Source organism: Setaria viridis, chromosome 2, assembly GCF_005286985.2.
Source record: "Setaria viridis chromosome 2, Setaria_viridis_v4.0, whole genome shotgun sequence".
NCBI classification, from domain to species: Eukaryota; Viridiplantae; Streptophyta; class Magnoliopsida; order Poales; family Poaceae; genus Setaria; species Setaria viridis.
Window position 1 is genome coordinate 4,941,305 of NC_048264.2, and position 17,075 is coordinate 4,958,379.

Sequence of the window (17,075 nt, forward strand, 5' to 3'; positions counted from 1 at the left end):
GGTGTTCTAACAGAACAATTGAAATATCTTTTGAAGTATATTGCTACCAGTTGAGTGCATATGGAAAGTGTTTAAACAAAATAAATAAAATGTTGAATATTTCAAATTGATTTATAGGATTTGTAGATTGTAAGATTAATTCTTTAACAAATCATAGATAAATAGCGAAGAGAAAAGATAAAATAGTATGCATGCATGGTCTATATTTTTACCTTCTTCGTGATCAATTAATTTCATAAGTCACAAATGTACTATGTACCACCTCTGATCCGTTGCATGAAAGGAATTTTTCAAAACTTTTAAAGTTCTGAGTATTATGTTTTTAGATGGTCTTCATGATTCCTTAATGCTGCCGTTTTCCCTGAACTTAAAAGTGTATCTTTTTAAAGAGTTTTCTGGATTCCGTCGTACCATATTTGCCCAATCGCTGTAAGGTCAAGAATACCGGAGCTTTATTTGGAGCCCAGAGTATTTGGCAATATGTGTTTTAAGTAGATCCGCATCCTCTGCAGTAATGCAGATGCAATCAGTGAAATTGTACTGAGTTTCAAATTGATGCATCAAGCATGCCACTTGTGAGCTTTGATGAGCACGAGATTCATGTGATGAAGTCCATATGTCACACAATTATGAAGTGCACACAACCATTTGATCTTGATTCTAAGATCAAGGCGTAAGAAAATTTGCTTAGCTACTTTTAGCACGGCAACTTATGTTGCACCGATCCTGACACGACGATTCACCATTTTAACAAAAATGGCAACACAGCATATACATATATATGTAATCTCCTAGGCAAATAAAATAGCAACCTTCAGCGCATCAACCAAATAAAAACGTTCCAAGCTCGATTTCAAGCAACAAACGGCAACAGACCAAATGGACACTTGAACAGTACAGCAGTAGCAGTAGCACCACATCATACACATCATACACAAGTGCAGCCTAAATTATATTACAAGCCAAAATTCCAATTAAAATAAAGACACTAATAAGATAACTTCTTCCTCAGACTTCCTGATCCCTCAAGACTTCCTAAACTTCTTCAACCTCTGCATGCCTTCTTCCACGTTTTCAACTTCCACAGCCTCCTCAAATGATACACTCTCCATCTCTGGTTCATCAAGTGCCAATGTAGCAATTTCCAAAATTCCAACTCCAGAAAAAAAAATCAAAGCCATCTCCTCCCACATCTCATTCTTGTTGCCCCAGTCTTGTACACTTGTGTCTTCCTTGACATCAGCCTTACATTGTTATGGACAAAAACCAAATCCTCATCACGCTCAGGATTTAACTGGTCTCTTTTCATGCTGTGAATGAAGTTGTATGTACTGCAGTTCCTTTCACAGCATGAACATGAGGCAGGCTGGTTCACAGATTTGATAGCCAAACCATGCAGCAAGGGACTACATTGTCCATAATTCACCGACCAGTTCAATGGATCAAGAATCAATCTGTCATAGATGGAATCATAGTCATTGAATTCTCCGATGCAAGTGGAAAAATCTAGTATACTCTTCCTTCACTCTCTTCAATTCTTCAGCCCCAGGGAATAACTTCTTGAAGAAGCTCATTCTCATCTGGGAATATCAGCACCCTTGTGCGGATGAACACGATCAGCCCCTCCATTGATCCGCTGCTCACTGTAATCTCTGTAGAAAAAGGAAAGCATTAGAACAGAAACTTAAGAAAAAGCAAGGTAGCAACTTAACATTTGCATAGCTACTTTTAGCATGGCAACGCAACCATCACACAAACGACAACTACTCGGCGGAGAAATAAAAGTTCGGATTTCCTTTTTTTTTTATAAACTACATGAGCCACATACATAAATATGAAAACATCAACTGCAAGCATGCATTTGGCTCTTTGCATCAGTTTCAAGCAGAATTGCATTTACATTATTCTGATACACCAGATAGAACCAAACAGGCTTGGAAAGGGGCATCCAAGAACCTAAGCTACAATTGAATAGAAGGATACAGCACTATACAAAGCTACTAACATGCAACCAGAGGAAGAAATAATCTGAAACATCAGCAGAAGCTCAAGCAACGTCCGATGTGCCAGCCTCAATTCAGTGCTGAGCGTCAGTGTGGATTGCCTCCAAGTTGTTAGGAATCGCCCTTGCTGCATCCAAGACCTGACGGACATATCTTGCATGTTCTTTCTTAGCATATTCCAGTTCCTTCATCAGATCCTCAACTTGATTTTCTAGATCTAGAAAAATGGAACTGTGGTGTAAGATTTAACTCATGGAAAAATATTTGAATGGTGTAAAGAGAAAGTTGGATCTTTTACCTCTCTTGTCTGACTCAAACATGTCACAGTGATATTTGAGTGTCGCAAGCTCATCACTTTTCTCTACAATATCTGAAATTAGAGCCTGGTTGTCTGCTCTTCCATTTTCCAGTTCTCTGAAATTGACAAGAGTAACAAGTAAATTCTTGTCCTTATTAAGAAAAACTAGCTGAAGAATTTTTGAGAGAACGAACTCATAAAGTCTGGCATTGTCTGCCTCCAAGGACCGGCTTCGGTTTGTAGCACTCGTGGCAATTTCGGACTCCCTTTGGAGCCTCTCTGTGAGCATTCTCATACTCACAAGAACACATTCTCGTTCATTATCCAATTGTCTTTGGAGCTTCTCTTCAATAATTCTAGTCCTCTCAGTAGCAGCTGCTCTTTCATTCTCCAATTCTTGTTGGTGCCTCTCTTCAAGGATTCTTGTCCTCTCAAGAGCAGCAGCTCTTTCATTTGCCAATTGCCTACAGGTGTGATCAAGTAACAAGTATACACGATTACACATTGTTGTTCATAGGGGCAAAATTTTGTTAAAGAAACTTTTGAGGAAGCTCACTCTAGTAATTTGGAGTTCTCTGCCTTTAATTGGCTTATGTGAGCATCATACCTCCCCATGATTCTTGCAGTACTCTGGAATACATGTTAGAAAATTACAACAAATAACCATTACCTTCAATCAAACTCGTGGAAGAAATGTGCTTACCTCATTGAAAAATGCGAGAATATCTCCCCTCAGGTTATCATCATCCTGGACAGTCATCCTAGCATGGAATGAGCTGCCTGCCACAACCGAAGTATCGGTAATCTGTACAGCTGGTACTTGTCGCTGGTACTCAGTATCAAAGTACGCTGGAGGCCCAAAAGTCTGTGGGTCCTGCCTGGGGGCTAACTGATCATGGTCAACCATCTCCTCTGGGATAGGTGGTGGTTGCCACACAATCAAGGCTCCAGTCTCCGCAGAAAGATGGCATGCTGAGTAAAAGTCTCGACACCTAATTCGCGACAAAACATCTCTTCCAACAGGAGCAAGATTCTGAAAAGAAAAAAAAATGCAATTGAAGGACTATAAAAATCTACCCTACCTATGAAAATTATGGAGAAAACATAGAAAGTTACCAAGATAGAAGACTCATAAACTGTTTCCTGAGCTACCAAAGCCTCATCAGCCTCATCGATCACCTCAACCTCTATCTTCTGTGCCTCTATTTGTGAAGCAGCAGGTGCCAGTGGTGCAGTTCTTCCTTCTGCAATGATATCCACCACTGAAGAAAGGATTGATTCAGCGGAAACCTTTTCCTTCCTCTTCTTGATGGTGGCAACCTTGCGTCTCTTAGCAGGAAATATCACTGACCTGATGTGTTGCAGGCTATGATCAGGTCTATCAATTATTCAAAGCAACACGTAAGATTTCCCTTTTACCAGAAAAAAGTTGCATTAAGGGAATTCCAAGCTGCATCTAGTTGATAATATAGTAGAAATGGACAGGTAGAGCATTATATATTGCTATAAACTGATGACAGCAAAACATTGAAAGTAGTATACCCTCATCCATAATGATTTTGTCATGTACCTGCACAAGGGACCAAGCTGACATGTGGGTCCAGGCAAATGAGACAGACAAGGTGTAAGAAAGAAGGCAAGCAATAGCAGCACAGGACGGGAGATAACAAAATATTCGGTATCGTCTTCCTCCCCTTGTGTTCCTTTGAGTCTGCCCTCATCCCCTTGCTATTCATGCTTTTCCTTCCTCAAATCCATGCTATGCCCACCTAATTCCCTCCAGTTCTACTCAATTGCTACTGAAATCTTGTGTCCACAGAAGTGCTGCTGCTGCTTGCCTTCTTTTGTACACCTGCTCTGTCTCATTTGCCTGGACTCACATGTCAGCTTGGTCCCTTGTGCAGGTACATGACAGATTTGCATCACAAACAATATTTATCGAGTTTAGACACAGGAACTTTAGATGCATCATGCATCTGAAGGTCAAAAGTAGCTTGCAATTTCTTTTGGGGAAATAGGAAAGACGCTGAGTTCACTGAAAAAGAAGAAAGAGAGCAGGTACAGAAAGAAAGTTAACATTGGTAGGGGGGAAAGGTTTTTAAGACAAATCAAGTCTAGCCTGCTACTGCAACCCATATAATGCTAACTTGTTACCAATCCACCTGGTTAATAAAAACTGCAGACTAAGAGCAACTAGGGAGAGTAACAGACAAGACCTGAGCTTCTCCAATGGAGCACGGCCCAAATGAATGCCGCAAGTAGGGCAGCACTTTATATTCTCCTTCGCCAACTTATCATATATGCATTTCCTGCAAACTGAACAAAACACGCTATTATCGATGACAGAAGAAATGGAAGGTCAGGATGTTTACGGATCACTACTAACAATTCTAATTTTTTCTTGACAGAACTATACAATGGCATTGAACAGCTTCGTCTGGGGGACAAAACACGCCCGCACAAAGATTACTCGTGCTCAGCAAACTGTTTGCGACTGATGCACTCCTCCAACAGACACATGCGAACATGTCGAATGCAGAAACCGATTGCGCTGTTGAAATCGAACGGAATCCAATCGAGGACACGCGAACTGAAACTAAGAAGGCCATTCCCATCCCCGCCGGCCCGGACGCCCACATCAGCAAACAGAGTGGGGGAACGCCCCCAGAAAGGGAGTAGCATTTTGAGTATCCCAGCAGCGCCGGGGAGCTTACAGGCATCGATGCACTCGGAGAAGGCGGTGGCGCCGCGGAGGAGGCAGCCGCAGATCCCGCAGGGTGACTCACGGCGCGACGACCGAGCACTCTGCTCTAATTGCGAGTTCGCGACTGACGCGCTTCATCCCACAGACGCATACGCACATGTGTAACGCAAAAACCTATTACAGTGTCGAAATCGAACGGAATCCAATCGATGGCAGGCGAACTGGAACTGAGAAGGCCATTCCCATCCCCGCCGGCCACGGCCAGGACGCCCACATCTGCAAACAGAGTGGGGGAACGCCCCCAGAAAAGGAGTAGCATTTCGAGGATCCCGTCAGCTTGCGCGGAGGCGGGGGAGGCTTACAGGCATCGAGGCACTCGGAGAAGGCGGTGGCGTCGCTGAGGAGGCCGCCGCAGATCCCGCAGGTGAGGCACGGCTCGACGACCGAGCGGCGCACCAGCGCCTCCGCCGGGGCGCCCGCGCGGCCGCTGCCTCGGGCCCGCCGCGCGGAGGTGCGGCGAGGTGGCAGTCCTGGAGACGGGGGAGCAGCGCTGTCGGGGCGCGGGCTCGCCGTCGTCGGCGGAGCCGAGGCTCGCCGGGTTCTCTGTATCATCGCCGATGCGGGAGATGAGTGGATTCGGGTGGAATACAGGGGGTACAAGGGGGGTTTACTAACAAGCCCGAAAGAAAAAAAAAAACTGCTACATCGGACAAGTAAAGGCGCTACATCACAGCTATATTTATAACAAAGTCAGAACCATACCAAATGAGTCAGAACTGAAATCTTACCAAACGAGCTTTGGATAAGCTAAAAATAGCCCCCAGCAAAATAAAAATTAGAAGAATTTAAAGCCTTGTTTCGATGACTCTAGTCTTCACTTAATATATTTATGTGGCCCGACAATTTGAATTTGACTTTATCAAATTGTCTTGAATAACTTTCTCATGAGTATTGTTTGATACATGATTGCTACTCGCTAATATGTAGATAAGCGAGTGAAAAAGAAGTCAATGCCTGACTATTAAACCATCGAGGTTGTGTTTGTGAGTAGCTTTTTTAATCTTTTTTTTTACCAAGGATGTAGTTATGCATAAAGAGGAGTTGCCCCTCCAAGTGTGTACCAAAAGGATTTAAAAGGCCATCTCTCATAATCCTATTTTTGTTCTTCCACACATGCAATATAGAGAAAGCCCGTGGAGATCTAAGCTATAGTGATGAGTACCAGTGAGCATGGAGGTATGGTTAGCTTTGATTACGACGACGTCGAGTTGGTAGCCTCTTTCCTTGACTTTGAGTTGGATCTCATTATTCTTCATATATACCACCACATGCTTGCCAACAACCACCAAGACTATTAGGTACGCCACGTCCTCCTCTCTCGCACTCAATGCCGCTTCTTTCTCCGTCGGTAAGGGTTAGGTTCGAGGTCTGGGCTACCAAAGGTGGGGCTTCTCCAACATGGTCAAAGGGCTTTGGGCGGCGATGGTGATGATGTAACACCTCATTTCTTTCAAAGCATTAATTTCTACTAAAATTTGATATTTTTAATTTTTTCTAATAAATTTATCTAAGGACAAAAACACACTTTTATCATAAATTTATATTTTATTTTATATAATAAAGCTCACATTTATTCATGCATTTTGCTTGTGTTGACTGCTTACACCTAATTAACATCAACCCAAAGTACATTGATATCCGAAATCTAAACTCCATAATCAAAGGCCAAACCACTAAACCATATGGGCCAATTTTAGCCAGCTCTCCCTATTGGTGTTTTATACCTGCAACCCACTTACAACCCAACCCACCAAACCCCATGGGCCTGGCTCACTCCCCCCCTTCTCTCACGGCCCAACACCAACCCAACCCTCTCTCCTCCGTCTTGCCCTGGCACTCCCTTTCCCAGTTCGCACGTGCCGATGTGTAGTTAACTGCGACCATGCCAGCCGTTGGCCCCACCATCACGTGTGCGCCACAACGGCCGATGCCACCACTACATGTGCCAACAGCCAGAGCTCCTCCCTTGCACCAACAATACACTATCTTCAATACGCTCTGCACTAGACTTGCAGCCACCACACCCTCATCCATCCCCTCCCTCCATTAGATCCCTTCCCCTCCCTCGCATCCTCGCAATGGCCACTAGCCGACCGCCACCTCGTCGGTGCATGACTGAGCTTAGCCAACCCCACTCCCGGCCTATAAATAACATATTTGGCCCTCCACACCCCACACCTCCTCCTTCTCTCTCACTCCCTTGGCCTCGCCAAGGATTGCTGCCACTGCGACCCACAGCCACCAAGCCGAGGAGTTCAAGCTTAGGCTTAGTATAGGACCCAACCAACCACACAAAGCACGAGGTCTACCCCGCCATCATGTTGCTCACCAACTTCACCGGCTAATTTTGCCCAAGCACCTTCCCTTGACTTTGTCACGTTGCACTACCATTGACACTCAATTCCAGCACCACCACTTGCTATCAACCATCACTGGATATCATGCTAGTTGTGGACGTGTTCATCGCACCCACCTAGAGCCAAACAAGACCAAAAGGCAACCCCCATCAGAAGCCCCTTCTCTTTTTGCCCCTTCTACCAATAACAACAGTGACCCTTCGCTATCGCTCTGGCCAACACCAGCCGTCGACAACCCACCAACAAGTCCGCCTCGTCGCCCTCCACCTCCCTAGCATGATCTCATCATGAAATGCCACCAGAATCGACCGTAGTTAGCTTACTAGCAAGCTCTTCCTCTTCCCGTGGTGGAGTCTGTGTGGAGGTGACCATTCGAGAGTGGCACCACCATGTATATCAGCCCAGACAAGGCCAGACCCTTGTCTGTTGATCCTCTTTCCCATGCTACCTCAACTCAGCCTTCCCCTTTCTCATGCGTGCACCCGGCTCACATAGACCAAAGATTGTGGAAAGAAATAGTCCACACATCTACAGGAGTAGTGCACAGCACATTGACATGACATGGACCCCTTCAATTTGGTCCCACACGTTAGCCTCTCCTGCCCTTCGTTTACGCTACAACCACGCAAGCAAGTGTACACAAAATACAATAAGCTATTTTAAACCTATTCATGCCATTTCCATGCAAAAAACTATGCTATATATTTCTTTTGCCCATTTTCTAGTGTTTTCCAAAATGAGAAATCCTTATTTCATGTACCCAGAAACTCTCTTATATCCAAATCAACTCTAGAAAAATCTCAGAAACTGCCTTGAGCCATGTAATGCTCATGTAGCTCATTCCAAACCCAACTACAACCTAAACCTCACAAACCTATATAGGTTCCAACCCTTGTATTTTGAATACTGAGCTCCGAACCCCATGGAACCCTAAAACTCCAACCTCGATCATCTCAAACCTAAACATCAGTACTAACCCTTGTTTGATGTATTGGTGTATTGTTTTATTACTTGTCATATAATTTGTGATCTAAGACACATAATCATGTTATGTAGAATACGACAACATCAGCGCCATGTTGGAGGACCGAAACTATGAAGATCTCCTAGCAGATAAAGACATTGATGAAGGCAAGTCTCTGCCTCCTTGATCATGTTTGGGCCTATTTTTGCACATATAGAACCTTCCAAGATAAAAATAAATGGATATGTGTAGTACAATTGCATGCATACTGGGTTTATTTTAAATCCTTGCTTTGTTATACCCTATAACTATAATTGGCCATTCCTTCCATTTTAGACCATACACCTTGATATTAAACCCTAGTAGAATAACCTCAACATCACTACCCAAATGATGCTTGAGTATTCATAAAATACCTTTTTAGATTGTTGAGGAAACATTACTTCATACAATACTCACCAATTTACAAAACCCCATATGCTTGAGTTTTGATGGGAAAATTAAAAGTTGAAAGAATATAAACCAAGTTAGGTGATGATTCTGGACATGGGGTGAGTAGGCAGCCTCGATGGGGGGATTCTTTCTACAAAGCTCACCTCGGTTACATAATACTGGTTCACATGCAAATCTTTCGAGTGTTATTGTATAACCACACTTGCCATAAAGGGCATGATCCTCCAGGATGTACACTATATGTGAGGCCTTGATTCACACCCCGTTAGCAGACCCTAAAAATCTAGCCTAGGTGGGACAAAGCATGCTACGAATGTTTAGGAGCAGAGTAGGGCATAGTCCCTGAGTTCGGTTGGCACTTGTCGCATCAGATAGTAAGATAAATTTAGTTGATGCATCTTGTTATTTTATAAGGTCCCTATAACGGATGTAGTAGGATATGGCCAACTATTTTGAACCTTGAGGCATCCCGTGGGTGGATCTAGGCTCGTAGGTCACTACCGCCTCCCGAAAGGTATGGGCTAGCTGATCGTGTGGGTAAAGTTGTACACCCTGCATATTACAAAATTATCTAGATAGCCCCATCTCAGTTGTGAGCTGAGTTAGTTAAAGCTCTCGGTGATTAGTTTTTCATTGTTTGTAAAATAATGTGTTGTGGCCTTAGTTAGGCCCATTTTGTCGGTGTTTAGACCCGGCAACCTACCGAGGGGGGTGCCCGAGGTAATATTTTGGTTAGTGGGGCTCGCCAAGCTCAGGAACTTGAAGGTGAACACAAACACACAATTTAGACAGGTTCGGGCCCCTAGATTGCATAATACTCTACGTCCTGTGCGTTGGTTGGATTGAATTACTTTGGAGGGGGTCCCTACCTCGCCTTATATTGCCGGGGGCAGGGTTACAGGTCGGTTAATTTACAAGAATACTAGTCGAATTCTACTAGGCAAATCCTTGTCTGATTGCTACGAGTACTTTTCCTAATCATGTGCCATAGCCTCCATGTCAAACATGTCTCGGTGTCCAGTCCTTTATTTAAGACTGTCCAAACCTTCTGGTAGGCCCATAGATGTATGTATGATAAGCCCCCGAGTACTTTTTAATCAAATGCAGTAGTTCCGAGTACTTTTGTAGGCTTCACCGACTAGTTTTGGTGCTCTTGGAGCAGTTTATCGGGTTGAGTCATCAAAGGTACGTGAGCACTACCATGCGTCTAGAATGTGCTCAAGCCTCATTTAACTTAGCCTTAAATCCTTCATCTCTGAATTCTATATGGAAGTGCGACGAAAGTCGCACTCCATATGGAGTAGTCCCCAAGCCTTAGGTTGAATCGAAAAATCAGGCTGAGGTCAATCTGTAATTTGCATCTCTTTTCCCCTTAAAGCCTAGTGAAAAAACTTTTTGCTGATGGACACGTGGCACATAGCCCTCGGGCCTTTTACCAACTAGTTTGGTGGGTATGAGGGTCCACCTTTTGTCAACATGACCATCTGTCAATGGAAACCTTATCTCTCTTGAAAATAGAGGTAACTGCCAATCAGGTGCGAAATCTTTGAGTCCATTAAACCTGAATATTCCTTTATTCCCGCTGCTGTTACTGCACCACGGTTATAAATAACGGAGGAAATCGTCCCTTTCATTTTACCTTTGCCATCTCGTCTTTCAACTTCCACATTGTAGCCCTAGCGTCGCCACTACTCGATCTGCTAGCGCTGCCATCCCCCACCACTCAGGCCCCAATCGTATGTGAAAGAAAACACTCGTGACAACGAGAATGGGGAAGAAGGCATCTGCATCCAAGGCGGTTGAGAGCGGGAAGAAGAAGGCTGACAAGAAGAAGGAGATGCAACTGCCGGCACCCAAGTACGGGAAGACGGACCAAACTGTGCCGCCGACTCCTGCATGTGCTTGGAAGTGAGCTACTCCGAAGGAAGAGGAGATCAAGATACTTGTGGCCACCAACCTTCTCCAAGAGAAAGATGTCATCAACTGGAGATCTGCCTACGGCAACCCATGGCCGCTAGAGGAGTACTCGGAGGAAACGGTAATCTTTGCACATTTCATTGAGCGTGGTCTTGCATTGCCCATCTCCGACTTCTTCCGAGGTTTATTGGATTATTACAAATTGGAGCTTGTATATTTGAATCCCAATAACATTCTGCACATCGCGATTTTGGGCATTTGTGCGAAGCTTTCTTGGGGATCTAGCCCCACTTCCCAACTTTTCCAGAAGTTCTTCCGAGTAAAGCCGCAGCCGAAGAGAGAGCACACCGAAGTAGTCGGAGGGGCAAGAATTCAGATGGGGGAGAAGCTCAAGAGTCTCTACTTGGATTATGAGTTTATTGATTCACATTCCGGATGGAAAGAGAGGTGGTGCTACATCGGCAACCATGACCCCAAGCTCCCTAAGTTAACTGGACATCGCCTAACCTAGAACAATAGATGGTTGGATGAGCCAAGCCATGGAGACTGTTTGCAACTACCCGAACTCCTGGACAAGATATCCAAAATGAAACAAGAAGGTTTAATTGGAGTCAGGATAGCATTCAGCTTCATGAAGCGGCAAACTAAGCCCCTGCAGCTGCGATGTTGCTGGGGTTACGAGTACTCAGGAGTTAACGACCCATCAAGAATGACTCCCGAGGAACTTAGCACAGACGAGGTCATGGCGCAGGTGAAATCCCCACCAATGTGTGAGAGTTTTGCACTGCCAACCCACCAAAAGCTGTAAGTACCCATGACCGCAGCCCCCGAGTACTCATTTGGTTAATGTTCAAGTATACTAACTTGTCTGTCTCTGCAGGAAGATGTACATTTGTACTGCTCTGCTCCTCCTCCTCCCGGATCAGAAGATATTTGCGAAGCTTTTCTTTGTGTCCACACGGTAAAAAACGTGGGGAGTGAAGTCGAGGAGGATGAAGAAGAAGAAGTCTAGGCCTCCAGCAGCTCTGATTTTGAAGTTGTGGGGCACTTTTAAATCAAGACCTGACCATTTGATAAGGCTGGGTCATCCTCTAGATCGTCGAAGCGTGCAGCTGAAGATGATCTTGAAGTTGTACTTGCTCCGCCACTGATGAAAAAACGGACCATCGCTGCAAAGTGGGCCACGAGGTAGCCTATCACTGCAGAAGACATACCCCCAGTGGTAATAACTTATGAGGAAGGACAAGATCCTGAGGATCGAGTACTCTCAGTAAGTAAATCCAATATCATCATGTCTACTCAATATGGCATTGGTGGTTTGCAGGTAATCAGAGAGGTGACCGAGGCGGAAAAAGCAGCTGCTGAGGCTGCCCAACACAAGCTTCCAGCCATCGAGGAGGTCATTGAAATCGAAGATGATCCAGAGCCTCCCATCGCTGAGGTGGAGCCTGCTAGTGCAAGGGCTACTCGAGGAAAAAAGGCAGTAGTGAAGGCTGGTGATGATCAAGCTGCATCTACTCAAGCCGTGCCAAAGAAGCTGTCTCTGACGATCAAGCCCCTCCGCTTGATAGGGGAACCTTCCCTGAATTTGAGGAGATCTCCAAAGTAAGTCTTGCTACTCCTTTGAGTACTAATTGACTTGTGATCGACTTATTGTATGTCTCTGAAAACTTGTCTTATGTAGGAAATCTTCTGACGTGGAACTTGGAGGGCCTAACTTGAAGCCTGTGACCGATAGCAGTAGCCACTCGGTCTAGGATGTTGCCTCAGCGCCAACAAGTCCGCAGCCAGAAGAACATCCTGCGTCGATAAGCAACCCAGGTGCCATATCTCTCGTAGCATCATTGATGTAGGATGTAATATCTTCATTGACTAACGTTGTAGTGCCAGCCCCCGAGCGACTGGTGCCCGAAGCTGCCGTGGCTACTCCCTCTAGCACCGTGGCTACTCTTGTAGCCCTCGTGCCAGATGCAGAAGCCGAAATTGCGGAAGTGGTGGAAGTCGTGGTGGCTGACCCATCTTCCGAGCCAGGTCCGTCGACAAGTTGTGCCATGGTTCAACTTAGCGCAATGGATTCTGAAGCACACGGGGACCCGCTGGCAGCTGGAGAGCTTAATCTTGAAGACATCCAATTGATTGAAGATCCACTGCTAGACATGGATATGGTAGGCGGAATGATGGAGATGCACCGCCACATTGGTGCATATGCAGAGGTATGCTTGATCCGACTCCTTTCCATCGCTTTGTAATCAGTAATTAGTACATGTGCACTAATTTGAGTACTTATCCTATGGCGTAGTATGTCAACAGACGCTCTCGCCAGAAATCCTGGATGCTACAAGGCTATGGGGACTCAGTACTCCATGCTGAGGCCCTTGAAAAGGAACTGGCGAAGGAGAGGGAGTACTCCTCCAAACTTCTAATGAAGTATAATGGACAAGCGGCAGAATATTGGAACTGCATCCAGCAGCTGGAGGAGGAGAAGGACCGCTTTAAGGGGCGCAACAAATTGCTGAACCAGCAGATGAAGGGTAATTGCTCTTTTTCTTGTTCTTCAAGTATTGATTTTGTCTGCAATACTAATGTTCTTGTGTATTTGTTCATGTAGTGCTCGAAAAATCGAAAGAAGATCTTCAGGGCCAAGTCATCGACTAGAAGAACTCCTACTACCGGGTGACAGACCAGCATGATAAGCTGACTGCTTGAAGCGTTCCCACATAAGTAGAGACTAAATGTGATACAAATATCAGTCCTAGGAGGCTGATAACACATTTATTCGACAAATGGTTCAAAAACCGTACAACTCCCGAAGGAGCGGGCGGGCAAGCCACACCCAAAGAAGAACTAAACCAACAACGATACAAATCCAAGTTGCAGTCCAGTCAGACTCCAGGCTGCAATTGGAACTAAGCGTCAGCGGAAGCATCCTGCAAAGGCCAACACCACAAGCAGCATTGGGTGCGGACACGACCTCCTACTCAAGATCCTCGGCGACGTAGTCCGGGTCTTCCTCTGAAGCAAAAAAACAAGGGTGAGTACGAAGGTACTCAACAAGTCCAACCCCATCCACGGAGGGGGATACAAGCAAGTGTATGCACAGGATATAACAAGGATGAGATTAAGGTTCATTTGCAATAAAGCTAGATTTTCAACACATGCAAGGGTTCATTTTCAAAAGAGTTTTCGCAAAGCACTTCCTTTAGTAACCAAAACATTTAGTGGGATTGATCCTACACAAAGGATCCAAATTTTATTGCTATCGGACTCCCCGTCCGCCATAGCTCACGGCACAACTGCCGGACACTTCCAAAATTCAACACACGCCATAAAAACCATCCATCTCCAAGTGCTAGTTATGTGACCAAGACGTAACTCGTCCAATGCCATGGACACGGCTACCCGGATAGGTTTTAACTCTGCAGAGGTTGTACACTTTTCCCACAAGTAGGGTACCGCAACAAGATCACCTTAGTGCCGGTGCGGATCCTAACAAAGCCATTACCCACCTCAGCTAAGACTGACTAGTCCACACGGAAGCAACTAAGGGGTTAACAACCTAACAACGAGGTCTTAACCGGGACCTAAGTCATAAAGATCTTACTCCTTTTCCATGGGCTCCTGTTGCTCACTAGCTTACCCGAAGACTAACAGTTTAGCTAGTGGGATTTATGCTAAGCCGTTGCCGCATACAACAGTCGATTGAGTGGTTGCACGAAGGTTGGATTAGGAAGGATGACACATCAACTCGGTCCTTAACCATGACAAGATGGATATCTCCCAACCTTGCTCAACAACCAAGATACGAGCCCAACATATTGGCGATAAGGCATAAATCATCGTCCTTGGCGAGAGCAAGTGGCTTCATATTGGGCAAGTAGACGAATCTACCTTAGGGAGTCGATGTGATCACTAGGCCCTACTGCGAACCTGATAAAGGGGTCTCCTCATTCGGGTCTGAGTAGTAGTCAAAGTCCTCGATCGCATCCATATCGGATTGTGATCTGGACATGGTAGCCTGATAAAAAGTAGCCGCATTGTGGAGTCTGAACAGGAATCGACTTGGGTTGTAGTCTGATTTGCACGATAGCTTAAGCACTAGCTCGTGAAAGTCAGTCCGACTGGCGGGAGAAGTTGAGTTGTACTCGGACTCGTCCCCCAGCCTCTGACTAAGTCAGAAATTGGAAATTCGCCAAAATTCTCGATGAGATCCTCCAGAGCTCGACGCTGGAGCTTCTTGGCTTGCTGCTTCTTTTCCGAGGCTGACGCAATGTGGTAGTGGATGTTTCCGGTACCATCTACGATGCAAACCTAGGAGCCGAAGATGAACGTCGCGTCCACTTTGAACGCAACGATTGGCTTGATGATGACTTGGGCCATCGAGTTCGCTAGTGGATTCTTAGCGAGAGCCCCTACTTGGCGTACCAGCTGTCGGTGTTTAGACTTAGCAACCTACCGGGGGGGTGCCCGAGGTAGTGATTTGGTTAGTGGGACTCGCCGAGATCAGGAACTCAAAGGTGAACACAGACACACGATTTAGACAGGTTCGGACCGCTAGATTGCCTAATACCCTACATCCTGTGTATTGGTTAGATTGAATTGCTTTGGAGGGGGTCCTTATCTCGCCTTATATTACTAGGGGTAGGGTTACAGGTTAGTTGATTTACAAGAATACTAGGCAAATCCTACTTTGATTGCTACGAGTACTTTTCCTAATCCTCAAATAGTTCCTGCCTTGCCACGTAGACTACGCTATCTTGTGCCATAGCCTCCATGTCAGACACGTCTCAGTGTCTAGCCCTGTATTTAAGACTATCCAAACCTTCTGGTGGATCCATAGATGCATGTATGACACATTGTTCTCAAATTACACGAAAGCTGGGCTAGCAGTGGTCCTGACACTTTAAAACATGAGTGAGAACTAGTAGTGAGGTAGTTTTCCCCCTCCAGGGCCACCAACATAATAATAACAAATTCTCGACTTCCCTCACCTTGCATTAAAATTGTCTTTCAATCAAAACTACAACCTCTTATCCTTTCCTTGCATTTAATAACTTTGATACGATAGAGGCTTGTTGAGTACATATGTACTCACTCTTGCTTTGATGATCATCATCCCTTGCACTTAGAAATTTTGGAAGCGGAGTTCGACTTCAAGGAGGCCGGTGATGAGGATCCATTCGACTGAAGTGCCCAACTACTTGCAGGCTTGGATCCACTATGTAGTTGTAATAAAAGGCCCCTCGCCCTGTCTATAAAGTTGATTGTAGCACCTATGCAAACTTGATGTACGTTACGAATAAAAAACATGTTTTATGGTTGTGATACTTCTTTGTGAAAAATCGTAACAAAAAACATGTTTTATGGTTGTGATACTTCTTTGTGAAAAATGTGCGTATCAGCTACTGATCTAGGAATGATATGATTTGCATCTGGGACCGAAAGGGGACCCACAGACAGGTTGTAGGTGAGGCATGATGTGACAGGCGACACCAGCAATAGGAAGTCGAGGAGGTGTGTTGACGGCAGTTAGCATGCCAGTTTGAACCGCAAGCGCACGGATCAGTTGTAGTTTTTTCCTTAAAGTATTCCATCCAAGATTTATCAATCCATGGATTAACAGCAAACTGGCTAGGGTTCTCTATCTAGCTAAACGGATCTAATCCTATCAAGAAGCACAAATTGCATTATAAAGGTAACCCAATCATGAGATAAGCATTAGATATTGGGAAAATAGATCGCATCCATGTATATATGCGGTAACACAACCAAGGGTAGCATGTGCCTATCGTCTTCTTGTTGTAGCTCTAGCCAAAGTGGTAACCAATCTATCTCGTACCTTGATGAAGAGTCATCTCTTAGAAAAGCGGCTCGCAAGCGGCCTACTTTCTTATGGATGCCACTGCGAGGTGCGTGTTGACGCCTCCAGTTTCCCAAAGCTTTACCTCAAACAACCATCAAGCGCTCCCATCCAAAGCTCTCCATCTTGATAGCTGCTACAATGACTATGACAATACTCGCCATCAATCCTACTCAACATTACGCAGCCATTAGACCTTTTCCTCTCACATGCTGTCACCACACAAGCGTAATCACACCGACTTCCTACGCACTACTAAGATGTATCCGCAAGACACAGACTAATTACCACAATTACATCAATTCCTACTAAGAGCATATGCCAACTGAACATATGAGAATAAGCATGCATCATAGTAGATCAAAGTAAAGACAAGATTAGATTAATATCACCATCATATGTACATAAGCCTTGATGATCACAAGGCTCGGCTCCAGAACTCCACCATGGCTTCGCTGCGCA

General features: G+C 45.1%; 1 protein-coding gene across 3 annotated transcripts; it reads right to left on the reverse strand.

Moving 5' to 3' along the window:
* Nucleotides 1-831: 831 nt before the first annotated feature.
* LOC117846082 (uncharacterized) lies at nt 832-5,691 on the reverse strand. Of its 3 annotated transcripts, none has more exons than XR_004638214.2 (9): nt 5,368-5,691; nt 4,518-4,617; nt 3,418-3,652; nt 3,005-3,334; nt 2,858-2,931; nt 2,496-2,765; nt 2,302-2,417; nt 2,006-2,220; nt 832-1,652 (listed from the first exon to the last, which is right to left on the reverse strand). XR_004638214.2 is itself a non-coding variant. In XM_034727187.2 (8 exons), the coding sequence occupies exons 1-8, from the start codon at nt 5,615-5,617 to the stop codon at nt 2,078-2,080; spliced, it is 1,545 nt and encodes a 514-aa protein (XP_034583078.1). In that variant the 5' UTR covers nt 5,618-5,691; the 3' UTR covers nt 1,836-2,077. The 3 variants fall into 3 exon arrangements, 1 of the variants encoding a protein (XP_034583078.1); XR_004638213.2 differs by having other exon boundaries at nt 3,418-3,679; XM_034727187.2 differs by lacking the exon at nt 832-1,652 and having other exon boundaries at nt 1,836-2,220; nt 3,418-3,679.
* Nucleotides 5,692-17,075: the final 11,384 nt, after the last annotated feature.